Genomic DNA, 25,550 nt, shown 5'->3' with positions numbered 1-25,550 from the left:
CATCTCTCCTTGCTGGTAAAATGTGGGGTGAGGGAGGCCCTTGGCTGTCTCAGGAAGGGAGCAGGGTGCTGCAGCTCCAGGGCAAGGGGGGATCCTGTCCAGCAGCATCCCAGGAGGCAGCTCTGGCAGCAGGTTTGCCCAGGAGGGCTGTGCCCACTGCCAGAGCATTCCAGGTTTGGCTGGGCAGGGAGGTGGTGGGTCCAGATTCATGAAGAGCACGGGCAGGAGCCAGCTGCCTGTGGCCAAATCCTGCCTGGATCGCTCCAGCAGGGCAGGGATGTGATGGCAAATTGTCACAGGAGCGTCAGCCCCGTGCTGGGACGTGGCTCTGACAGGAGCAGGGACTGGATGTGACAGCAGCCTGGAAACAGCCTTGGCTGCAGCCTGGATGAGTTTAGGTCCAACTAGAGAATGTTTTCATCCTTGCAGGCAGGAGCCCTGGGCTTGCTGGAGAGCAGGAGCACAGGGATTGGGCTCGGAGGATGCAGCCCTGTGTCCTGTCCTCACTTCCACCTGCAGGACAGGTGGATTAATAAGGGCACCCAGGTGGCTCCTCTTTGGGAATGGGTGGGAGTCCCTGGAGCAATGGAACCCTGCCCCCAAGGAAATGGGAAGTAGGGACCCCCTAGGGGCTGTGGGATGCTCCAGAGTGGGATCTGGGCCTGCTCTCTCCAAGCTTGGATGTGCATCCCTGTGCTCCAGCCTGGCACAGAGGAACAGTCCTGGGGAATGCTGAGGGGCTCCACTGACTGGGGGGGACAGTGGCTGCTCTGCTGGTGGCAGCCAGGACACACTCCTGGGCACCTTCTGAGGCCACCAGCACCAGCAGATCAAGGAACTCCCACTCCAGTCCCTTCCATGGATTTTTTTCCCCAGTCAACATCCAAATCCTTCCCTGTTCCTCGTGTTGATGGGAGCTGTGCTTTGATCAGCCCCAGGCCTGTCCCTGCTCCGTGTGCTCCAGTCCTGGTGGGATTTCCAGCTGATCCAGGAGGGCTTGTTTTACCCAACACTTCCAAACTTCAGGGCTCCCCAGATCCAGCTTAAATTAGATAGAGTTCTCTGAGGGCAAGCTCTGGAATCCAACTGTAAATGAAAATTCCAGTGTAAAACATGACAGCCACAGCTTTTCCTTGCTCCCAAGGTGGTGAGCTGCTCTGGAAGTAGGAATTCCCAATAAAGGCCGAAAGGCAAGAGCAGGAGCATTCCCTGCTGAGCTCCAGCCTGTCCAGGGGGAGGTGAGAGGGGCTGCCAGGGGGGATTCATTAAAGTTGGGAAGTTGGGCTTTTCCCACAAAAACTGCAGGAATGTAGGCCGACAGTCTGAGCCCGGCATCACCCGCAGGATGTCGTGGATTCATGAGCTCCTAACTCTCAGAGGGGAGGAGGCTGGGAATTGCAGGGTGTGTGTTACAGCAGTGGCAGGAGGTGACAATGCCATGGATCACCGGGGTGGGACACAGCCACTGTGGGCACATCCATGGGAAAAGGCTGCGGGAGGACCCCAAAGCAGGACGGGGCTGTGGCTCCTTCCCACAGGGATGGCTGGAACCCAATCCCAAGGGATGCTGCAGGGATGGACTCACTGTCCCCAGGGTGGGGGTGAGGAGCTGCTGCCCAATAGTGAAGCCCGAGCCAAAGTGCCTTTGCTGGAGCAAGAGCTGGAGTAATTTATCGGGAAGCTTTTAGGGAAATGAGCGGCTGCTGGGCCCCTGCCAAGCGCGGCCCCGCTGGGCTCTGCCCGTGTCCTCTGGCAGCTCTTGCTGGGAGAGGGCAACTGGAGTGGGAGTGGGGACAGCATGTGGGCTGGGGTGAGGACGGGACAGAAGGATTGGAATGGGGTAGAGATGGGGTCAAGGATGGGGATTAGGGGAGGGGAGAGGGGCAGGGATGGAAATAAGCGAGGGAATGGGGATGGGACAGATGGGACAGGGATGGGAAGCAGTCAGGGAGGAGGATGGGACAGGGATGGGGATAGAGATGGGATGAGGATGGGACAGCAGTGGGAATGAGGAGAGGGGAAAGGGACAGGGAGAGGAATGTAAATAAGGATGGGAGTGTGACTGAGGAGGGCGTTGGGGATGGAGACAGAGACTGGGACAAGGACAGGGATGGGAATGGGACTGAGACAGGGATAGAGCTGAGCACATCCCACACTTCTTGCAGCACAAGAGAGAGAAACAACCATTACCAACTTCTTCCCTTCCTATCCCAAACACTTCCCAGAGCTATGGAATCGCTGCCCTGGCAACCCCCGCTGGGGTTGCCGCCACTTTTGCTCTGTTGTCCCCATGTCCTCGGAACCCATGCAGGGTCCTGTTCCCTCCCACCTCCCCTCTCCCGCAGCAGCCCCCACCTCCCGGCACATTCCCTTTGTTTGTGCTTTTCCTGGCGGTCCCTTAATTGAATTATCCCGGAGCATCTCTGTTGCAGCAGCCGCAGTGATCCGTGGTCGCCTCTGCGGCAGAGCAGGGACGCAGCTGGGACCCCACTCCGGGATCCTGCCTGCTCTGGGATCCTGCCTGCCCCGAGATCCTGCCTGCTCCGGGATCCCCCTGCTCCGGGATCCCCCTGCTCCGGGATCCCCCTGCCCCGAGATCCTGCCTGCCCCGAGATCCCCCTGCTCCGGGATCCCCGTGCTCCGGGATCCCCCTGCTCCGGGATCCTGCCTGCCCCGAGATCCTGCCTGCTCCGGGATCCCCCTGATCCAGGATCCTGCCTGCCCCAGGATCCCCCTGCTCCGGGATCCTGCCTGCTCCAGGATCGGGAGCTGCCATTCCAAACCTGCCCCAAGAAATCCGTTCCGCCTATTCCCATTAAAATTAATTGAGCAGCTTTGAAACGCTGAGCTTGGGGGATGGCGTTATTCCTTTTATCTAATTTTTTCTTTTACATTATTGTATTTTCTGGCAAATTAAATTGTCCTCTTTTTTTTTTTCTTCTTCTTCTTCTTTTATGTTTATTCACAGTGTCTATAATAGACCTGGTTAAAAATAAATATATATATATATATACACACATGTCTCTGAGGCCACGTGGCTCCTTTGGAAATGCCAGTCCATAAAAAATCCAAACTTTCTGCAGGAGATGGATGAAATTTCATTACTGATGCGGAGCCTCCCGCACTTTGCGAGGCAGCCGGAGTGATTTCATTGCCGTGGAGCACTTCCCATTTCCACTTCTCATTTGGACGTTCGCTTCAATTTGTTTGATAAATTAGAGAAGATCAAAAAAAGGCCCCACCCAAACCCCAAATCAGTAAAAGGCCACCAGTTCCTCCTGGCATCCCAAAGATGGGATGTCCCCCCCGTGGTGCTGCAGGGTGGCAATTGCCATGCTGGTGCAGGGAAATGAGTTTTCCCCATGGGAGCACCGGGGAGGTGAAGGTGGGGATGTCCCAGCCCCAGAGTCCTGGGATGGGCTCCTCCAGCCCCGTTCCCAGTGGGAAGTGCCCCATTGTAGGAGCAGCAGCTTTGCCCGATTCTCTCCCGGCCCCAAGCACTTCCTCTGTTTTTATTTATCCCTTTAATCTCTTTGCCATTAAAAATGCATCGCTGGGGGCTCGGGGAATGGGCTCCCACAGAGCACAGAGATGTGAGGCTGTGAGATTCCCAATGTCCCTCAGCCTGGGGGCTCACACCGGGGCCAGCCCCAGAGCTGTAAATCAGGAGTAACAGGGTGCTCCCTGCCATCAGCCTTGGGGCAGGATCCCCAGCTTGGCCCAAGAATTGTGACCCTGTGGAGCCTCTCTGAGCGCCCCAGACACATCCTGGTTCCTGCTGGAATTACTGTTAATCCAGGTGAAAGCACTTCTGAGAAGGTGCTTGGGCTGAGCATCCTCCCCATCGAGGCAAAGGAGAGTGAAACATTCGTCATAACATAAAATATCAGGGCATGAGACGTGGAGAGGGGGATAAAAGCTCTGGGATCCATTGGAAGAGGCAGGACAGGACCTGTAGCAGGATCCACAGCTGGAGTGGGCTGGGGGATGTGGGAGCTGCTGGGAACAAGCCAGGTCCCACTGCTCCAAAATTTAGGGATGCTCCAGCCCCCGGAGTCTGGGGGTCACAGTCCTCCAAACCAGTGCCCACGGGTGCTCCCAGGGCCTCACCCCATCACCCTCCACCCCAGCCTCTCCAGGAGCCCCCAGAGCCCAGAGCGCTTCAGAAATCCCAGTTTTATTTCAGATCGGAAACAACCAACCAGGAAGAACAAAAAAAAAAAAAAACAAACAAAAAAAAAAAAAAAACAACCAAAACCAGAAACAAAAAAACAAAACCACCACCCCAAAAACCCCAAAAACCCCAAAGAATGAGAAACGGCCCCAAATCCAAACCAGTCCGTGCCCAGGTGGGTGCTACATACAGGCTGGGGGTTCCGGGGCGTGCGGGGCTCCCCGGCCTCGGGGTCGCTCCGGCTCTTCCCAAGGAGGGGTCGGCTCAAAGTGCATCAAGCAGGAGGTCAGGAATGTCCCCGCACCGAGGCACGGGGACAGGGAGGGGCTCTGGGGGGGTGGAATCCAGCCCTTGGCAGCCAAGTCCATGCAAACGCTCCCGGCTCTAGGAACCATCTCAGGCGCGTGTATTGCTTAGGGGATGATTTGGTTTATCCTAAATACGAGCTCTAACGCTAGAGCGGAGAATCCGACGGGATCCGCCGCGGGAGGGGGCTCACGGGGCTCCATGCACGTCACATGCACTCACGGGTCGGATTGTGTCTGCCGAGGGGGGGTCGGCGTGTCGGTGTCGGTGCCAAAGTCTCCGTGCTCTGCCCCGGCACGGCGGGGCCCCGGCGCGGCTCTGTCCCCTCGGCCGCCCCCCGCCCGGGGGTGGGGGGGTCACGTCTCTGGGCCACAGATGGATGGACATAGAGATATTTATAGATATTTATAGGTGTCTCCTCCTCGCTGTCGCTGTCGCTGCGGCGGGGCTGCCCCGTTACTTCATCCCGCTGCGCAGCACCTGGTTGGCGGCGATGAGCATCACGCTGATGATGAAGGCGATGGCGAAGGCGCAGATGAGGCTCTTCCGCACGCAGGTCTGGCGGATCTGCTGGCTGGAGCAGGCTGGGGGTGGGACAAACAGCGCGTTACCCCATCCCAAATACACTCTCCTGTACTCAGGGTAACCCCGTGGTTTGGCATCCCCGTGGGGGGTTTGGCATTGCACTCACTCTCCACGTCGACGGGGCACTCCTCGGCCGTGCCCATGTGGCTCTCCTCCTCCGTCATGATGATGTTCTCGATGTCCTTCATGGACAGGTGCTCGCAGAAGGTGTCGTACAGCAGCCGCTTCAGCTCGTCCACCGTCAGCTTCTGCATGTCACACTGTGGGGACAGGGACTCGGGGTGACCCCAGGGCCGGCAGCACAGGGGGCTCCAAGAATCTCTGTGTGTGGTGGTTTGGGTCACCCTGGACTTGTCTGGGAAAGGCCTGGTGTTCTGGTGACGCCCAGCAGAGCCAGGGACACACGGAGGGTGCTGGCACCAAATGTGGCCTGGTTGTGACAGGGGCACAGGGGATGCACCCTGACACTGATCCTGAACCTCATCCTGCTCCTGACCCTGACCCCAGTCCTGACCTTGAACTCAATCCTGACCCTGAACCTGTTCCTGACCCCAGTCCTGACCCTCGTCCCACCATTAAACCTGATCCCAACCCTCATCCCAGCCCGTACTCCAACCTAACCCTGATCCTAAACCTGATCCTAACCCCGACCCTTAATCTATTGCTGACCCTGACCCCAAGGATTATACTAACCCTTAAACTGGAGCCTGAGCCTGAGCTTGACCCTAACCCCAATCTTAAACCTAATCCTGACTCTTAAACCAACTCTAACCTCATCCTTGACCCAGAGCCTGACTTTCACCCTCTGCCCATCCTCAATTCCAGCCTTGACCCTCATCCTATCCCTGATCCCAACCCCAAACTTGGCCCTGACCCTGAGCCTTCCCTGGTGCAGGTTCTGGGGCGATGCTTCAGGAGGGGACAGGGGTGTCCCTGCCTTCCTGTGGGGGACACTGATGTCCCTGCCTTCCCAAGGGGACAGGGGTGTGCCTGGCTTCCCAAGGGGACAGGGGTGTCCCTGGCTTCCATCCCATGGAGGTGTCCCTACCTTCCAGAAGACGGTGTCGAAGTCGGTGCCGTGGAACTTCTCTGGGATGCCCGAGGTGGAGAGCTTGGGCCCCAGCAATGTCACAAACTCCTCAAAGTCCACCTGCCCATCACCTGCGGGACACAGGGCTGGCTGTCACCCCCTGCCCGGCCATGGGGCACATGGGACACTCCCCCTCTCAGAAGGGGCCCCATGGGTGGTCACAGATCCCCAAAACCAGTTGGGAACCTCCAGCAAATTTAGGGAACCTCCGACTTAGGCCAGGATGCCCAGCAGTGGATGGGGTCCCCAGTGCCAGCCAGGACCCCAAGGCCCACTGGGGACACCCTAATACCATCTGGTCTCCCCAGAATGGGATCTGGAACCCCAGCGCTGGCTGGGGAAAGCAAACATCATCCAGGACATGAACATGAGCTGGACCCCAGTTCCAGCTGGGACCTCAATTCCATCTGGAGGCCTCCCAGGGCTAACTGGGGACCACAAATGTTGGCTGGGGACCCCCAAAACCAACCAGGGGCTCCAACACTGGGTGTGGACATCCAACAAAGATTGGTGTCCCCAACACCAGCCAGGATGGCAACACTGGCTGGGGTCCCTGGTGCTGGCTGGGACTCTCACTGCTAGGCAGAGCAACATCTGGGGACCCTCAATGCCATTTGAGCCCCCTTCCAGTGGGACCTGGGGACACCCAGTGTCACCTGGAGCCCTCAGTACTGGCTGGGGAAGCCAAACAATGTCCAGGACTCTGAACCACAGTTGGACCCCAATTCCAGCAGGGACCTGGGGGTGGCTGTGCCCTGGTGGTGGCTGTGACCCTGGGGGTGCCTGGTGGCCGTTCTGGCCGTGTCGCCTGGCAGGGGGGACGCTGGCGTGGGGCTGTCAGGGCAGCACTAACGATGAGTGATGAGGGGAGCGGCGCCTTGGCAGCGCTGCCAGAAAGGCTTTTAAATGGGGGAGAAAAGGAAAAGCAATAAATTAAGGAGCTCTTTCAGGTCCCTGTGGGCGAGGGAGGGGTGGAGACAGGGTCACGGTGACAGTGAGTGCTGGAGGGTGATGGGTGCTGAGGACACGACCCAGGGTGCAGGAGCCACCCCTGGGTGCGGGATCCAGCTGGTTTGGTGATCCCACAAACATCCAGGATCCTTAAATCATCCCAAACAGAGCTGCAGTGGCGATGATGATGATGATGATGATGGAGCATGAGGGGGAGGCTCCAGCGGGAGGCAGAGCCTGGGTCAGTCCCATCCCTCATCCCGTGTCACGTCCAGCACGTGGCGTGGAAATACGGGAGAATTTTGTGTTTCACCCATCTGGGGGTCCCATCCCCGCCCCCACCCCGGTTTGCTGGGGTCCTACCGTCCATGTCGAGGCGCTGGATGATGACCTCCAGCTCCACCTCGTTGGGCATGTACCCCAGGGAGCGCATGGCCGTGCCCAGCTCCTGCTTGGAGATGAACCCGTTGCCATCGCGGTCGAACACCTTGAAGGCTTCGCGGATCTCTGTGGGGGGAGCAGCGATGGGTCGGGCTGAGCTTCCCCCTCCAGCCCCACAGAACCCCTGTGGGGGTCCCTCCTGCCCCACAGACCCCAAATATTCCAGGCACCCCGAGCACCCGCCCTGCCCCTGCCACTGCTGCAGTCGAAACCGCCGCGTTCTGCCCTAAACCCGCGGAGTTCTGCCCTAAACCCGCGGAGTTCTGCCCTAAAACCGCCGCGTTCTGCCCTAAACCCGCATCCTTGGGTGAGCCTGGGGTGCCACCAGGTGGGCGCTGCCACAGGGGCATCCCCACGGGGCTGCAGCATCCAGCCGGGAGCATCCCTGCGGATCCACGGGGACTGTCCCCATCCCGGGGTCTCAGGGTGGGATTGTGCCCCATCCCATGGTCTTAGGGTGGGTCTGTGCCCCCATCCTGGGGTTCGGGGGTTGGGTGCTGGAGCTGGACACACTTCACCCAGAAAAAAACCCCAAATCTTGACGAAATTGCTGCAGTGCTCAGCCCTGTCTGGTGCAGAGGAGATGAAGTGGGGGGGTTTGGGGTTTCTGGCTCGAAAGGAACCCCTGGGATGTGGGGGAAGATCCCTGCAGGGTGGCAGGGAGATGCTGCAGGGAAACTGAGGCATGGCCTGAGTCCCTTGACTCCACCCCACCTCCTGCTGCCCTCGGGACTCTGCTCCTTTTCGGGGCAGTTCCTGGCTTTTTGATGCCACCTGATGTGCGAAGCTGGAACCAGGCTGATGGGAAAGGACCAGGGAATTTGTGCTGGGGACATTGGGAAGCCAGGCCAGGACATTGGTGCCTCTTCCTGCTCCATGTGGCTGCCAGGGGAACTCGTGCTGGAGGATCCAAGCAGGAGAAATGGGCTGTGAACTTTGGGTTTGGGGGAAAAAACCCCATATTGGGTGACAGTTGTGACCCCAAGTGCTTGGGAACATCCCTGCCTGGATGGTGCCACATCAGTGACGTCTTCAGGGTGTTTTGGGGGAGTTTTGTGGGATTTTGGCCTGTCAGTCTGAGCTTCTCCATGGCCAGTGTCCCTGCCTGGGCAGGGAGATCCTCCCTGTGCTCCTGGGGGGCCTCACTACACCCCAGGCACCCCCAAAATTCATCCTTCAAGGATGCTCATCCCAAAGAGCGCCACCGTGGCTCCTCATCCGATGGCTCAGGGTGTTGGGGACAGGCAAGGACAGGTCCTGGCAGTGGCCAGGGTGGGGTCCTGGCTCCCCGCTGAGCACCCCCTGCCCCAGTGTGAAGCCGTGTCAGGATGTCACCGGTGTCCCCAAGCCACGGGGACAGGAGGAGGTGGCACCTTGTGGGGTCCCCCTGGGGCTCCCAGCAGTGCCATTGGTCCCCACTGCCACAGGTGGGTGCTGAGGGAGGGGGGGACACCAAACTGGGGACTGGGTGAGCTGGGACAGCAGCCCAGGGACACGGGGAGTGGCACATGGACACCACGGAGGGGTGTGAGCACACACAGACAGACAGACACACGGACAGACACACACACACAGACAGACATGCACACACAGACACATAGCTACACACATAGACACGCTGGCAGACAGACGCACATATGGACACACACGTGGACACACAGAGAGACGCACGGACACACACAGACACACACACACAAACACAGACACACAGACAGACACACAGACACACAGACACACAGAGCTGCAGGACTCACACAGACCCCACTGCAGTGAGGCTGGGACACCCTGGCAGTGACACTGGAGCTGTGCACACACACACACAGACAGACACACAGATACACAGACACACACAAATACACACAGACACACACACATACACACACAAACACACAAACACAAACCCACACTCACAAACACACACATGAACACACACACACACATGCACAACACAAACGCACACAAACCCACACACACAAACACACACAAACACACACACATACAAACATACACACATGAACACACATACACAAACACGCACACGCACACACAAACACAAACACACACAAATGCACACAAACACACAAATACACACACAAACACAAACCCACACACACAAACACACACATGAACACACACACACACACGCACAACACAAACGCACACAAACCCACACACACAAACACACACACATACAAACATACACACATGAACACACATACACAAACACGCACACACACAAACACAAACACACACAAATGCACACAAACACACAAATACACACACAAACACACATACACAAATACATACACACACACCTCTTCACTGACACTGTGCGTGCACGCACAGGGACACCGCCAGAACCACATCACAGTGACGCTGTAGCTGTGTGCACACACACTGCAGTGATGCGGGTGAGTGTGCAAATACAGCCCAGCACCTTGGGGCCATGTGCTTGGGCGCACACACACACACACGGGTGGACTCTGCTCGTGCACACACACACACACACACACGCGCGCGCGCGCGCTCACAGCCCCTGTTCATGGACGTGTGTGTGCATGGATACAGCACACCCCAACACCTGGCAGTGATGCTGTGCCTGTGCATGCACACCCCAACACCTGGCAGTGATGCTGTACCTGTCTGTGCACACCCCAGCACCTCACAGTGATGCTGTACCTGTGCATGCACACCCCAGCACCTCACACAGATGCACCTGTGCATGTGCACAAACACACAAACACCTTGCACTGAGGTACTGGTGCATGTACACACACACTTTCCTTGCAGTAGTGCTGCACTTGTGCACACACAGACATGCACAACCACAATGCAGTGGCGCTGTACATGTGTGTGCACACACCAACTACCAGCACAGCTGTGTTTGTGCATGTACACACACACACACACACACACAGCCCCCTGCAGTGACATCGCTGTGCCTGCACACCCACACCCCCTTGCAGTGGTGCTGCACTTGCGTGTGCACACGCATGGACCTGCACAACCACGGCACAGCAATGCTGCACTTGTGCACACAGACACACCAACACCATGCACAGCTGCACGTGTGTGTGCACACAGACACACCAACACCATGTGCAGCTGCACGTGTGTGTGCACACAGACACAACACCATGCACAGCTGCACGTGTGTGTGCACACAGACACACCAACACCATGCACAGCTGCACGTGTGTGTGCACACAGACACACCAACACCATGCACAGCTGCACGTGTGTGTGCACAGACACAGCCCCATTGCAGCAAGGCTGTGCTGGTGCTTGCACACACACACACACACACACACACACACACACACTCCCAGCACGTTGCAGAGATGCTGTGCCCGTGCACAGGCACACAAACCCCTCTGCAGCAGGGCTGTGTGCACCAGCCCGTCCTGCTGTGCCGCCGTGCACACTCACACAAACACCTCCTGCAGCCAGGCTGTGCATGGGCACACTCACGTGCTGCAGTGGCACAGACACGGGCCCAGCCACGGAGACTGGCACAGCCACAGAAACTGGCACAGCCACACACACTGTGACACTGGCACAGCCACACACACAGTGGCACTGGCACAGCCACACACACACAGTGGCGCTGGCACAGCCACACACACACAGTGGCGCTGGCACAGCCACACACACAGTGGCACTGGCACACACACAGTGGCACTGGCACTGGCACACACACGGAGCCACCCTGCAGCGAGGCCGTGCATGTGCATACAGATGTGTGACCATCCAGATGTGCGAGCACACAGACGTGTGAGCACACCCCAGCACGGTGTGCAGGCAGGGGGTGTGCCATGCCCGTGCACACACACACAGCCCCTGCAGTGAGGCTGTGACGGGCACGTCAGCGCACACGCACACCCTGCAGAGCTGCACACACACACACACACACACTCACACACACTCACACACACACACACACTCACACACACACACACACACACACACACTCACACTCACACACAGCCCTTGCACGCTGCTCGGGGCTCCCAAATGGATTCTGGGGTTCTCCTCTCCCCCAGCCCCGTGGCTCCCTGCCTCAGTTTCCCCACGGGGACGCCGAGGGCTCCACGTTTGGTGCTGGGCCGAGGCTGCTCTCCCCAGGCAGAGCGGGGACATGGTGGGGTCACCCCCCCGTGCCTCAGTTTCCCCCCTGGAGCAGCGGGTGCTGCACCCCTTTCCCCCGGGCTCCCCAGGGACACCCCAAAGCTCAGCACCGCCAGTGCCCGTCCTGGCGCCCCGGCAAACTTTTGGGGTGGAAAAAGCCATTGTGGAGGCAGCGGGCTGAGCTCGGCCCCTCTCATGGCACGGGCGGGCAGAGCCCCGCCGACCGCTCCTCCCGGCCGGAGTCCGGTGACACCGGCACTGCGTGGAGCCGCCGTGACCCGGGGGGTGGCACGGGTGACAGCCGCCCCCGGGTCCCCCGCGCCACCAGCCTCTGTCATATTATGACAGCGGGGAGGGGGTGACCCCGCCGCGGCGCGGAGGGGAACGCGGCCCCCCGCCGCTGCCGCCGGTCCCTGCTGTGTCATATCGCCACAACCGGGGGGCCCGGGACCCCCGCACGCCTCCTCGCTCCCGCTTTCCTCCTTCCCCTCCTCCTCCTCCTCCTCCTCCTCCTCCATCCATCCGCATCCCGCTCGCCCTCAGCCTCCCCACGGCGCCGGGGGAACGCGCGCCCCGACTCCCGCACAGCCGCATCCCGCGGGATGGAGACGTCCCGCTCCCCCAAACCCCCTCACCCCGCGATCCCCCGGGATGCCCCCCGGTCCCCCCCGACCCCCGGGCAGCCCCCCGAGCCCGCTCACCCTCCAGCTCATCCTCGGGGATCTCCACGGGGCGCTGCTCGGCGAGGATGTTGGGGACGGTGTAGATCCCCCGGTACATCAACGCCGCCGTCACCGGGTGGAAAGGCATCTTCGGGGCTCCCCAAAACCCAAAGTTTAAACCCAAATCTCGCCGGGTCGAGGGGGGGCTCCCCCCGGTCGGTGCCGCCGGACGCTGAGCACAAGTTGCCGGTGCCCGGCGCCCCCCGCCCGGTACCCACCGGCCAGGGGGGGCCGGGGCGGGCGCTCCCCGTCCTCCGGGGCCGGCGGCGGGACGGGGCTGGCGGCCGAGCCCCTCACGGCGGAGTCAGGGCGCGGGGGGGCTCGGCTGGGGGCGGCCCGCTTCCCCCGCGCACATGCCCTCCCGAAGTGGAAGCGGGAGGTGAGAGCATCCGAGCCCCGGTTAAATCCCGGTGCGAGCGGCGGCGGCGGGGGGGACGGGGCTGGCCATGCCGCTCGGGGCCCCCCCTCCGCCCGGAGCGCCCCCACAGCTCCTCCCGGGGCTCCCCTTCGGCCGGCCCCGGGCCGCTCACAGCCCGCGGGGAGCCGCTGCCACCGGGCCACGCTCCCCGGTGGGGCCCGGCATGGCGGGGCCGAGGCTGAAGGCGGCCTCTTCGTCTTCCTCCTCCCTGCCGCTGCTCCCGTTGTGCCTCCCCGCCAAGTGTCCCGGGCAGGCCGGGGCTCGCTGCCGCCGCCGCTCAGCCCCCGCCGCGCTCCCGCCGCCCCCCCGCCGCCGCCGGCAGCCCGAGCATCCTCGGCCCCGGCCCCGGCGAGCGGCGGCGGAATCCGGGCAGCGGCGGCGCCGGGCGGGTTTTGAACGGTCCCGCCCGGGAAATGGGGCTGGGGGCGGGGGGGAGGTGGGGCCTGCCCGGGGGGGCGGCGGGGGGGGCAGCGCGGCAGCGCGGGGGGAGCGTCCCGGGGGCAGCGAGGGGCGGTGGGAGATGCTGGGGGGTGCTCGGGGGGGCTGGGGGTCCCTGTGGCACCCCCTGTCCCGGCAGGGGCCACCCCGGGGTCCCCCACGCGGCCGTGCCCAGGGAGCTGTCACGCCGAGGTCCCGGCACCCCGGGCTGCCACCACCCCCAGGGCACCCTGCTCGTGGGGCAGTCACTGTCCCAGGGTCCCCGCAGCACCCGGGACCGTCACCATCCCAAGGGGCCATCACCTGCATGTGGCACCCCAAACCTAGACATCATCACCCCCAGGTCCCCGCACGTGGCACCCCTGGGCGCTTGTCACCCCAGTGTCCCCACACCCTGCAGCCCAGGCTGCCACCACCCCGGCGCCCCTGGATGTGCCACCCTGGGCCGGCCATCACCCCGAGGTCCCCAGGGTGCTGAGGGGTGACAGGAACCCCAGGGCCAGACCCCAGGGCCAGACCTCCTGCTCCCACAGCAGGGAGAAAATGAGCCCTGGAAGAGGCAGGAAGCAGGGCCAGCAGCAAAGCCCTCCATCCCTGTCACCTGTTCCAGCCATCTCCCGCTTGTCCCCAGCTCTGGTCACATTTTTCACCTTATTTCTCACTTGGACATTGATTAATCACAGCTGGGCTCCTGCGCCAGGGCAGGTCCCCACCGAGCCATGTCCACACAGCATCTGTGTCCCTGTGCCATCCCTGTGACACCCCTGTGCCATCCATCCCCTGTGCCATCCCTGTGCCATCCCTGTGCCATCCCTGTGTCATCCCTGTGCCATCCATCCCCTGTGCCATTCCTGTGCCACCCCTGTGCCATCCCTGTCCCATAACCTGTGCCATCCCTGTGCCATCCCTGTGCCGTCCCCTGTGCCATCCCTGTCCCATCCACCCCTGTGCCACCCTTGTGCCACCCCTGTGCCGTCCCTGTGCCATCCCTGCTCTCAGGCACATGGCAAGGAATGTCCCCAGGAGCAGTCACACCTTCCCTCCCAAGTCCCCCTGTCGCCCTTCCCTGGGCTGGGCTGTCCCAGCAGCCGCGGCCCATTGGGAATTGGGTGACACAGTGTCCCCCGTGCCTGGGTGGCAGCTCTGGAGCTGGGGACAGTGGCACAGGGAGGCTGCCAAGGCTCCCTCTCCGCACATTCGGAGGGAGGGAAGGGCCTGGAGGTTGGAAGGACGCGATTCCCAGCGCTGGAACGGGGTGGGAGAGACAAAAGCGGAACAGTTGGCACCTCCCAGGTCCTCACCGGCCACCAAGGATGCGTCAGAGACACGGGGAAACTGAGGCACGGCTGGACAGGCTCCAGATGTGCCTCTCATCTTGGCACTGCCGCAGGAACCCCAAAAATCTCGGACCAGGATTCCTGCTGCTCCAACAACTGCTCCAGCGAGCCCCCCCCGTCTCCTGCAGGGACACGTGCTCAGCCTCGCCCAATTCTCTCTGCCGGCAATTTCGGGGCTGCTCCATCCCCCCGAGCCCCGGGAGCGGCCCCGGAGCCCCCCGAGCCCGGCGCTGCCTCCCGCAGCCAGCTGGGGTCCCCTTTAAGCCGTTTTTTAGCTGGGAGAGATTTCCCTCTCCGGCAGCAGCGAACCAGCCCGGCGGGAGAGGGGATTTCGGGGATGAGCAATTCCCGAGGCTGGGGGCTCTCGGCTCCCTGGGCAGGGTGGCTCCTCCCGGGGAATCGTGGCTCGGGGGTGGATTTTTCCAACTCTGCTGAAATTCCCTCCTGCCCTGGAGCTCGGGATGGGTTTGGGGCACCCTGTGGATCTGTGCCCCACAGTGTCAGATTCTGCGGCTGAGAGATCCCAGCACGTGAAGGGGAAAGTGCCGATAATAAGTGGTTTTTTGGGAGAAACAACCACCCCAAAAAAGCAAAGCCTGATTGAAAATCTCCTCCCTTCGTGTTTTTTTTTTTTTTTTTTTTTTTTTTTAACAGATCAATTTGCTCCTCGATGTTAACGAATCTCCCTCCCAATTAATTCTCCAGAGGCTCTGGGGTGGAAACTCATTAATTTGTCACCACCCAAATCCCAGCAGGGATAACAGGGCCAGTTCCTGGGCTTTTCCCTGCAATTCCCAGCGGAGCTCCCGGAGCAGCGGCGGGGCCGAGGCGGAGCCGCCGTCCCCAGGGCCGGGGCGGCCGCTGCTCCCCGGGGATGGGAATGGGATGGGGATGGGGATGGGGATGGGGATGGGGATGGGGATGGGGATGGGGATGGGATGGGGATGGGGATGGGCAGGCGGCGCAGGGAGGGGGAGAAGGGAGGAAAATTAAGTGGCTTAATTGCATTTGAAGCCCTGACAGAGTTTTTGTTCATCAGGGATCCCCGCTGGAGGCTCCCGAGTTTCCCCCAGCCCGGCTCAGCCGCGCTGCTTCTTCCCCAGGGATGAAGGCTGGGACGAGCCGCGCTGGCTCCCCCTGCTCTGCCCCAGGTCCCTGCCCGAATTCCCCCGCCGATTCCGTGGGGAGAAGCTCTGGGGTTTGCTCGGAGCTCAGGCCGATGGGGTGGAGGCTGCAGCATCCCAGGGATGTCACTGTTGGGATGTTGGGATGTTCCTCTCCACAATTCCCCTTTATCTCACCCCCAGGACAGGGCCAGCCTTGCCAGCACGTCAATGCCACTGTCCCCTCTGTCCCTTTGTCCCTCTGGAGACAGCAGCACTTTCCCAACACTCCCAGCTGTTTTCCTAATTAGCTGATCCCCTAATGAGGCTGGAGGAGCTCGATCCAGGCCTGGTGTTGTGTGGTTCATTTGCAGCTTCAGAGCGATTTCACTGTCAAGGGCCCTCGCTCTGGGTTCACATCCCAACATCACATCCTTCCTTCTTCCAGGAGTTTGAGGGAATGGGAAGGAAAAGGGCTGAAGAGGCTCTGGCTCAGGGATGGCACTGATTGAGCTTTAATTAATCTGCTCCTTGTTCATCCCTCCCGTGGCAGCCGAGGGGCCCTTCTGGCTCTGCTGAGACTGCTGAGCTCCTTCCTGCCCTGAGGGATGGGATGGGATGGGATGGGATGGGATGGGATGGGATGGGATGGGATGGGATGGGATGGGATGGGGTTGGGAAGAGAAAGAATAGCAGGGATGGAATGAGAGGATGGCACAGAATGGGAAGGGATGGGGTGGGATAGGATGGGATGGGATCTGTGGGATGGGATGAGATGGGATGGGATGGAGATGGGATGGGATGGCATGGATCTGTGGGATGGGATGAGATGGGATGGGATGGAGATGGGATGGATCTGTGGGATGGGATGAGATGGGATGGGATGGAGATGGGATGGGATGGATCTGTGGGATGGGAAGAGATGGGATGGGATGGAGATGGGATGGGATGGGATGGGATGGATCTGTGGGATGGGATGAGATGGGATGGGATGGAGATGGGATGGGATGGATCTGTGGGATGGGATGGGAAGAGAAAGAATAGCAAGGATGGAATAAGAAGATGGCACAGAATGGGAAGGGATGGGGTGGGATGGGATCTGTGGGATGGGATGGAGATTGGATGGCGTGAAGATGAGGATTGGAATGAGTTGTGGATGAGGTGGGATAGGATGGGATGACATGGGGATGGGGATGAGGATGGGCATAAGGTGATGATGAGGATGGGGATGACATAGGGACAGGGATAGGGGTGGGATGAGGATGGGGACATGGTTGGAAATAGGATGGAGTGAAATGGGGATGAGGATGGGATAGGGATCCCTCACAGGAGTGGGGAAGGGGATGGATGTGGATGGAAATAGGATGGGGATGGAATTGGAGATGGGGATGTCCCAAAGCCACGGGAGAGCTGTCAGGGATGAGGAAATGGCTGGGGATGGTACAAACCTGTGCTGGGTACTCTGAAATCCCTCAGGATAACCCCAGGGACCTCCTGGCAGCCGGAGGGGGCTGGGATGGGGATCGGCCCCACAGCGCCCTCCGGACACTCCCATCACAGCCCCGGGCACCGGAGGGGACGGGAGCGCCCCGGGGGTGTCGCTGTGACATTTTAAAGTCACTGGCACCGAGCCCTCAGAGGCGCCGGAGCCATCAATCTCCCGGGGCCGTGCTGTCAGGTGGGCATTTAGTGAAATGTTTCCTAAATGAACGCTTGATGGGAGAAGAGGGATGGCTGCAATGTTCCGAGCCACAAGGTTACCCCGGCCGGCGGCTGCCAGCCCCCGGTGCCCGCTGGAAACCCGGGAATGCGGCAGGGAGAGCCCCGGGGAGGGTCAGGAGCGAATCCCACCCGTGACGGGAAACACCGGGCACGGCTGCGGGCAGGGAGGGACGGGGGAATGGGAAAAGCCCGGAGAGCTCTGCTGAGTTTGGGTTCTGAGGGGGGGAAATAGCCCTGCCAGGGAAGGAGGCAAGAATTCTGCTTAGGGGGAATTGTTCTTCTTGGAAAAATGGCACGAACCGAGATGAGGCTGCTCTTAGCGCCCTCCTAGGGGATGCCGAGGGCAGCGGTGACTCCGCCTGCTCCTGCCAGGAGATGGAGCAAGAAACAACGCGCAGAGATCTCGGTCAGAGACCCTCGAGCTCATTTACAGCATCAGAATGACTGTGTTGGAGAGCACAGGGAGGAGTGCCCGAGCACAAGGAGGGATGTGGCGTTTTCAGAAGGGAAGGTGGCGGCTCCTGGAGGGAGTTTTGCCTCTGGGACATCAAGCCTGGCTCTGCTCCCATCCCGCTGCTGGTGCAGAGCCACATCAGCTCCATCTCTCCAGGATGCTGTGACCTGTTGCAGTGGGATGCCCTGTGGTGCCAGAACCTGGTGGTGCCCAGTAACAGGATGGCCAGAAAGGGGCGGCAGGGACATCCCTGCAGGGCTGGGACAATGCCCAGTGTCCCTGTGGCCAGAAGGGTGATGGCAGTGGGATTCCATCATTCCTGCTCCAGAACTGACCCCAGGGCAGGAATGGCAGCCCCTGCCTGGTCCTGCAGCCCAACATGATCCCACACCCGTCACACCTCACCCAAAACCTCACACTCAGCTCCAGGGATTCACCCTCTGCTCGCTGGCAGCCAGAGCAGCTCCACATCCATTTGGTTACACAACATCTGGATGGATGATGGATGGATGGATGGATGGATGATGGATGGATGGATGGATGGATGGATGGATGGATGGATGGATGGATGAATGGATGATGGATGGATGGATGGATGGATGGATGATGGATGGATGGATGGATGGATGGATGGATGGATGGATGGAGGGATGGATGATGGATGGATGATGGATGGATGGATGGATGGATGGATGGATGGAGGGATGGATGATGGATGGATGATGGATGGATGGATGGATGATGGATGGATGGATGGATGGATGGATGGATGGATGGATGGATGGAGGGATGGATGGAGGGATGGATGGATAGATGGATGGATGGATGGATGATGGATGGATGGATGAATGGATGGATGGATGGATGGATGGATGGATGGATGAATGGATGGATGGATGGATGGATGGATGGATGGATGATGGATGGATGATGGATGGATGGATGGGCATGGCAGGGACAGCACCAGGCTGGCAGCTGGCAGCCAAGAGGGAATGAGGTCCCCATGTCCTCAGGAAAAGAGCAGGATCCAGCTGGCTGTGACGCCTGGGATCAGCGTTTTACCTCCTCAGCTGCCCGGAGCTGTGGGTGCCCTGAGCACCCTGAGGTGCCTGTGGGCAGGGCTGGGGTGTCCCTTGGGCTGCTCCCCCAATTCCCACCGGGATGGGGTGGGCACAGTGTGACCCTGCAGAGCCACCTGCAGCCCTGGGGTGCCCTGGTCCCCCCAGCTCCAGCCTGTCCTGCCCATGGCTGGGTGCCACCGTGCCACACTGTGCCCTCGTGCTCACACGCTTCCCTCATGCACACACCCCTAACACGAACAGGAGCCCCCAGCCCTGCCTGTGTCCCTGTGTCCCCCTGTGTCCCTGTGTCCCCCTGTCCCCACAGTGACCCCTCCCTTGTCCCCCAAGGCCCCCCAGGATGCAGAGGGACAGAGCAGCAGCCCCTGGGCTGCACAGCCAGGCCAGAGCCACCCCTGCCTCAGTTTCCCCATCCATCCCCTCTGCCCATTCTCAGCTCTTTTCCTGAAGGAGTCGCTGGCCCAGCTGTGCATGTTTTGGGTGGGCTCTGAACCAGCTCCCTGGTGCCCCTCCAGGGCTGCTGACTCTGGAACTTGCCACCCACAGGTCACCCTGTGTCCCCTCCGTCCCTTTCATCCCCAACTCTTGACATTTTATCCTATTTTTGAGAGTATTCAATGGTTTGGAAGTGCAATAATGTGAGTTGAGGAGACTTTGGGAGCCCAAAGTGAAGAGCTGCTGCCAAAGCACTCAGTGGCTGCCTGGGATTGGCCAAATCCCCAATTTCCTTCCTCAGGAACCCATGGCTGGGGAAGGGGCTGGGAGAGGTACCTGACAAAGGCTTTTTGGTGGTTTCTTCTCCTCGAGCAAAGGCAGCTCACACCAACCCACACCCACAGCTCCTGTTGAGCTCAGTTTGCTAAAAAGGGAAAAAATCAGGGTGAAACTTCCTTTGGCAGGAGAGAAACGGTCTGGGATGTGCCAGGGAGGGCGGGCAGGGAGGAGGCTCCGGGCTGGGAGGGGGAGAGGCAACACTGGGGGTGTGCAAAACCCTGAGAGTGCAAAACCCTGAGAGTGCAAGGCTGGGAGTGTGCACGGCTGGAGTGTGCAAGGCTGGGAGTGTGCAGGGCTGGGCTGGAGTGTTCAAGGCTTTGTGCAGAGCCCATGGGAGAAACAGGGACCCCTGTGCCAGAGGGGGATCCATGGATCCATCCCTGGCTCCCCCCAGTGCATCCTCAGTGCATCCATCCCTACAAATCCATCCCTGCTCATCCATCCCTGCACATCCATCCACATCCACATCCCTACAAATCCATCCCTGCTCATCCAATCTCATCCCTGCACCTCCCATTCCAGCACATCCATCCCTCTGCATCCATCCCTGCACATTCCAGCACATCCATCCCAGTGCATCCATCCCATCCCATCCCATCCCATCCCATCCCATCCCATCCCATCCCATCCCATCCATCTCCTGTGCATTCCCAGTTTATCCCCCTGCTCTGTGCTGGGTAAATCTCTGGATCCATTTCAGGCTGCAGGCGGTGCAGGTGACACACCAGTTGAATTCCTGTCACTGGAGGGATGTGGGAAGCCAGGTCACCCTGCCCATCCCTCCCCAGGTGCCTTCAGCCTCCCCAAACCCCCCTGGGTATCCCACCGCCATCCCCGTGCCAAAACAAACCCCACCCACCCCTCAGCCCTGCTTAAAACAGCAAAAAACAGAAAAAATCCCGCAGCCCACCCGCGGGCCGAGCCCTGGTGAGAGCTCCGTGAACGCCCCGGGTTGTGCTGCCGGAGGGCGAAGGAAAAGCGAATCCCCCGGGCGGGAACAGCCCCGGGGCTCGGGGCTCGCTGGGCTGGGCCGGTTCCATCCGTGATTAATTAGAAAATTGAGGTCAATGCAGCACATCCTTTATTTATTGCAGGCAGGACGGGATCAGGGAGGGCGAGCAGCCCCTCTGGGCACCCCAAACCCTTTTTCCCTCACGGAGGGGCACAAAGAGCCCCGAGGGAGCGGGGCCAGCGGGGCCTGGAGCGCTCCCGGTGCCGCGGGAGCCCCGGAGGGATCCCGGCACTGCAGCTGCGCCTCCCGTTAATCCCGGCACCGCCAACTGCGGCAGCCGCGCTCCCAGCAGCTTTCCCGAAGAAAAAAAGAACAGCAAAGAAGCCTCGGCTCCCCTCGTAGTGCTGTGAATTTTTATTAAAACAGGAGAAAACAGTTATTCCTTCGGAGTACAACAGTCCAGGGAATGGGAAAGCGGCTGTGCCAGGCCACAGCCATCCGAGCTGCAGCCACGTGCGGGGAATGATCCGGGGTTAAATAAACAGCGGTGGGATGGGGGTTACTCCACACTGAGCCTCTGGGGGGCTGTGGGGAGGAGGAATTGGGGGTCCCGAGGGGATGTGAGGGATCCCCGGGGCAGCACCGGCTCTGGAAGAGGATTCCAGCCGGGAGGGGCCCAGGGTTTGGGACGGAGACAGGAAGGGAAGGTCAAGGAATCCCTGTTCCCCCCATGGGGGGTCAGAGCAAGGCACCCGCGATGGGACAGGCGGGACAGGCAGCCCGGGCCCAGCCCGGGACAGCGGCACTCCCGGGGGATCCGAGGGGCTGGGACACCCCGGGAGAGCCCGGCCCGGAGCCCCGGGATCCCCCAGCCTGGAGCCGCCCGGGTTTGTCACAGTTTGCAGGAACAGTAAGGTTTCATTTGGTTGGCACTAGCTGTTCTCCCGCTCCCTGCTCCCAGCAGGGAGGAGGAGGAGGAGGAGCCCTTCCTCCCACCTCCTCTCCCCAGGGGAGCAGCCCAGCATCCCCCCAGCCCCAGGTCCCTCTCCTCCCGCTCCCTGCTCCTCTCCCGCCCCAGCGCGGCGTTCCTGATTTACAGCACTCCACTGGAACATGCTCGGGATCCTAATGGAGCTCCCGGCTCCGTGCGGGGCTCCGGGGCCGGCCCGAGGGATTCCACACCGGCACCGGGGGCTCCGGAGCCGGCCCGAGGGATTCCACACCGGCACCGGGAGTTCCAGGGCCGGCCCGAGGGATTCCAGACCGGCACCGGGGGCTCTGGGCTGGCACACCGAGCTCCAGAGCCCAGAGAAGCCAACCCCGAGGGGTGCCCACCCCTCCCAGGGAGACCCTCGGGCACACTCTCTGCTGGCTGCCAGGGTGGGCAGGCACGGCCACAGCCCCGACCCCGGCTCCAGGGAAAAGCCTGGAGGGCCGAGCCTGGAAGCAATGCTAGAAAAATAAGGACTAAAAGCTGGAAAACCCAGGAAAACAAAGTGTCAGGAGGAGGATGAACGGCTGCAAAGCTAGAGACCATCACAGAGTCCGTGGGCAGCCGGCCCCGAGGCGCGGGTGTGCACACGGGGCTGGAGCGGCGGCGGCTCCGGGGCGATGCCGGCTCCGGTCGGGGCCCGGCGGGCGGAGCAGCTGCGGTGCCAGCGGTTCCTCCCTAGAGCTCCTCGAAGAACGCCACCCGGGACTTGGTGCTCTGCAGGGTGAGCTGCAAGAGAGCAGAGCAGGATCAGGGGGCAGCCCCAGCTCGCACAGCGCTCCCAGCAGGGAGCTGTGCCCGGATCCCTCGGGAAACACCGGGAATGTGGAAACCCGGGGGTGCAGAAGCCGGGGGTCGTGCAGCCCCCACCACAGCAAGCACAGCCCGAGGGAAAGCGGGGACAGAGATTCCATCAAGGTCACTGGCACGGCTGAGGCTTCCAGGATTGGAATACAGGGGAGGCTGATCCAAGGAGCCAGTGCTGGGGCCCCTGACAAGGAGGACATAGAGGGGTCTTGGGAAGCTGGAGGAGAAACACCTCAGTGAGCTGAGGGAGAACCCACTACTCCAACAGCCACCAGACACGTGTCCCCTCTGTCCCCAAACAGGGCCCATCCTCTCCATGCTCGCATCCAGCCCCATCCCACCACGTGTGGTCCATGCAGCCCCCCTGGGATCTCACCCCACCCCACTCCATCCACCCTGCCACAGGACAGAGCTGGAGAGCCCTCACTGCCAGGGCTGTCCTTGCAGGCTCTGCAGGACCCAGAAACCCTCGGGAACCCTTGGGAACCCTTGGAATCCCTTCCACATCCATCCCACAAACAACACCCCACGGAGCACCCTGAGCCTGCTTGCTGAGGGGCCAAAGAGGATAAAAGAATCCTCAGTGGTGGGGAAGAAATCCCAGGATTTACAGGCAGCCACCCAATGGAGTGCAGCAGCACAAGCGCCACCTTCCAGCAGCTGCTGGATCACCAGGAGTTTGCCAGAGCACGGGCTAATTGCCAGGGCTCTGTTTCAGCTGGATTAAGCACGGTGCCTTCCTGGGAATGCCGGTTTTGCTGGAACAGGAGCCCTGGGATCACCTTTCAGTGAGTTAAACCCCTCAATGGAGCAGTCAGGCGCTTTCCCCCCCGTCCCTGCTTCTCCCCCATGGCTCTTCCTCAGTAATTCCCTCTCAGCTCTAATGCCAGTCAGAAAAAATAATCTGTATTGCAGAGGAAATTTCTACAGGGGCTTAATAATCTTTTTTGGCAGCAGCTTCTGGGCCAGGGCTGGCTCTGCTCCTCCTCAGCATCCCCTCCAGAGCTGGCTGGAAGGTGGGTGAGGTGGGACAGGGATTCTGTGTGACACAGGCAGTGTTTTTCCTCTCTAAGGCTGGAGAGGGACAATAAAAAGGAGCAGAGAGCCCCAGGCTGCTGCCAGACCCACTGCTGGGGCCACCTGACAGGAACCCCGTTCCTGGAAGTGTTCCAGGGCCTAAAGGGTCCAAAACAGCTGGAGAAGGACTTGGGACAAGGCCTGGAGCAACGGGGTAAGGGGGAATGGCTCCCAGTGCCAGAGGGCAGGGCTGGATGGGATATTGGGAATTGGGAATTGTTCCCTGGCAGGGTGGGCAGGCCCTGGCACAGGGTGCCCATCCTGGATCCCTGGCAGTGCCCAAGGCCAGGCTGGACACTGGGACAGTGGGAGGTGTCCCTGCCATGGCAGGGGGTGCATTAAGATGAGCTTGAAGGACCCCCCCAACACAAACCATTCCATGATTCCATGATCTACCTGCCATCCAGCTCCTTCCCAAGGCTGTGCCTCCAAATCCATCCCCTTTGCAGCCTGGCTGGGGAACCAGAGCCTGGCACCCCCCCAGCCCACAGGAGCTCCCTCTCTCCCAGCACAGTGAAGGGAGTTCCCTGTGGATCACCCTGGCAAAGCTGCAGCTGCTGATGGAGCAGAAGGATGTTCCCCTCAGGCTTACCAAGGAATCCAACTGTTCCAAGCCTGGCTCTCTGCCTGTAGCTGCACACTGCTCTCCATTAACCCCCCACGTGTTTTGGGGGTCCTGGGGTACCCCCAAGGATGGCCTGAGCCCAAATCTGTGCCTGCCTCAGGCTGGAGGTTTGGAAGCAGGAGGAGGCAGAGCTCTGGAGCATCCAGCACAGGCACAGGAGGCAGGGAGAGATGCAGCCCTGCTCCTCTGCTTTCATCCACAACATCCAAAGGCTCCTAGAGAGCCTCAGTGGAACCTTTTTAACCCATCCAGGGAATGTGAGGCATGGGAAAAGCAGCCATACAGGGAGTCAGAGCAAAAGTGGGTCTGGAGGAGATGGGACCCCATGGAGAGGAGGGAGCACAGAGTTCCCAAGAGGGCTGCTGTGCCCTGTGGGTCACTGGCTCCCAGCAGTGCCCAGATTTTGCCACCTGAAAGGCAAACACCACAGGGATTCCTCCTGGCAGGGTGTCCAGAGCAGCTGGGGTGCCCCTGGATCCCTGGCAGTGCCCAAGGACGGGGCTTGGAGCAACCTGGGACAGTGGAAGGTGTCCCTGCCCATAGCAGGGGTGGGACAGGAGAAGTTTTAAGATCCCTTCCAGTGAGGACCAGGACCAGGATCAGGGCTGCCCAGCAGCTCCAGGCAGCTGCCTCCTCACATCTGACTACTCCAGAACCACCCGAGAGGAAACCAGGGCTGCTCCTCACTGCACCTGACTCTCCACTGCCCATGCCAGGAGGGAAAACTCCCCTCAGCCCTTTTTGCTTCTTCTGTTGCTGTTTGCCTCACTGTGGAGCACAGGCAGGGCTATCCTTGGGAGCACCACACACACCAGTCCCAGGGATGCATTGGGGGAGCTCTGGGGCCATCCTGACTCATCCCAGGAGGTGCCTTGGGAGCCGGTGGGCACAGGGGGCTCTCTGCAGGGAAACCCCACTCCCTCAACTGCTCTTCCTTTCTTTTCTGCACTGGGATGTGAAAGCAAAGGGGAGAGCACCACCCTGTGCTGGCCTCTCCATCATCTGTTGGGGGGGAAGCCTCCAATACCTCCAAAATCTCTCTGCAGTCTCCACATCCCCTTCTGGCCAGGCGAGCAGAAATAAATATCCCTCCCCGTAGCGTAACGCTGTGCAGGGTGATTAAGAGGGAGTTACATCCTCGTCAGTGCGGAGAAAAGGAAAAAAAAAATTGATTTACAAGCAGTATTATGATAATCTCCTTCCTGCAGGAGGGAGGGTGGGCTCCCCATGCTCTACCAGAGCCATCAAGGAAAATTTAGAGGGAGAGAGAGGCAGCGCAATTAAGCGGCCTGAGCTCAGAATGAATCAAGATCTCAGGAAGGGGAGAGAGGGAAGAGTCCTGCTCCCTGCATTCCTGCACTGGGGCTCCTCTGAGC

The 25,550-nt window shown here is 60.5% G+C and overlaps 2 protein-coding genes across 5 annotated transcripts in view; both read right to left on the bottom strand.

Annotated features, from left to right (window-relative positions):
* Positions 1-3,947: 3,947 nt before the first annotated feature.
* On the bottom strand, positions 3,948-12,595 carry CABP7 (calcium binding protein 7). Its single transcript, XM_059485331.1, has 5 exons — positions 12,377-12,595; positions 7,470-7,613; positions 6,114-6,226; positions 5,172-5,325; positions 3,948-5,064 (listed from the first exon to the last, which is right to left on the bottom strand). Exons 1-5 carry the CDS (start codon positions 12,483-12,485, stop codon positions 4,937-4,939), a joined length of 648 nt encoding a protein of 215 aa, XP_059341314.1. The 5' UTR covers positions 12,486-12,595; the 3' UTR covers positions 3,948-4,936.
* Positions 12,596-21,065: 8,470 nt separating this feature from the next.
* Positions 21,066-25,550, bottom strand: part of NF2 (NF2, moesin-ezrin-radixin like (MERLIN) tumor suppressor) — a 47,879-nt gene continuing 43,394 nt past the window's right edge. For all 4 annotated transcript variants that reach the window (XM_059485248.1, XM_059485246.1, XM_059485249.1 and 1 more), the window contains one exon: positions 21,066-22,394. Coding sequence is in view for 2 of the 4 variants with exons in the window: in XM_059485246.1 (XP_059341229.1) it covers positions 22,344-22,394 (51 nt within the window). In the remaining 2 variants the exon portion in view is untranslated. The remainder of the gene's footprint in view (positions 22,395-25,550) is intronic.

The sequence above is a fragment of the Ammospiza nelsoni genome, chromosome 18 (genome assembly GCF_027579445.1).
Source record: "Ammospiza nelsoni isolate bAmmNel1 chromosome 18, bAmmNel1.pri, whole genome shotgun sequence".
Classification (NCBI taxonomy): Eukaryota; Metazoa; Chordata; class Aves; order Passeriformes; family Passerellidae; genus Ammospiza; species Ammospiza nelsoni.
This window is presented reverse-complemented; position numbering and strand designations above follow the sequence as displayed.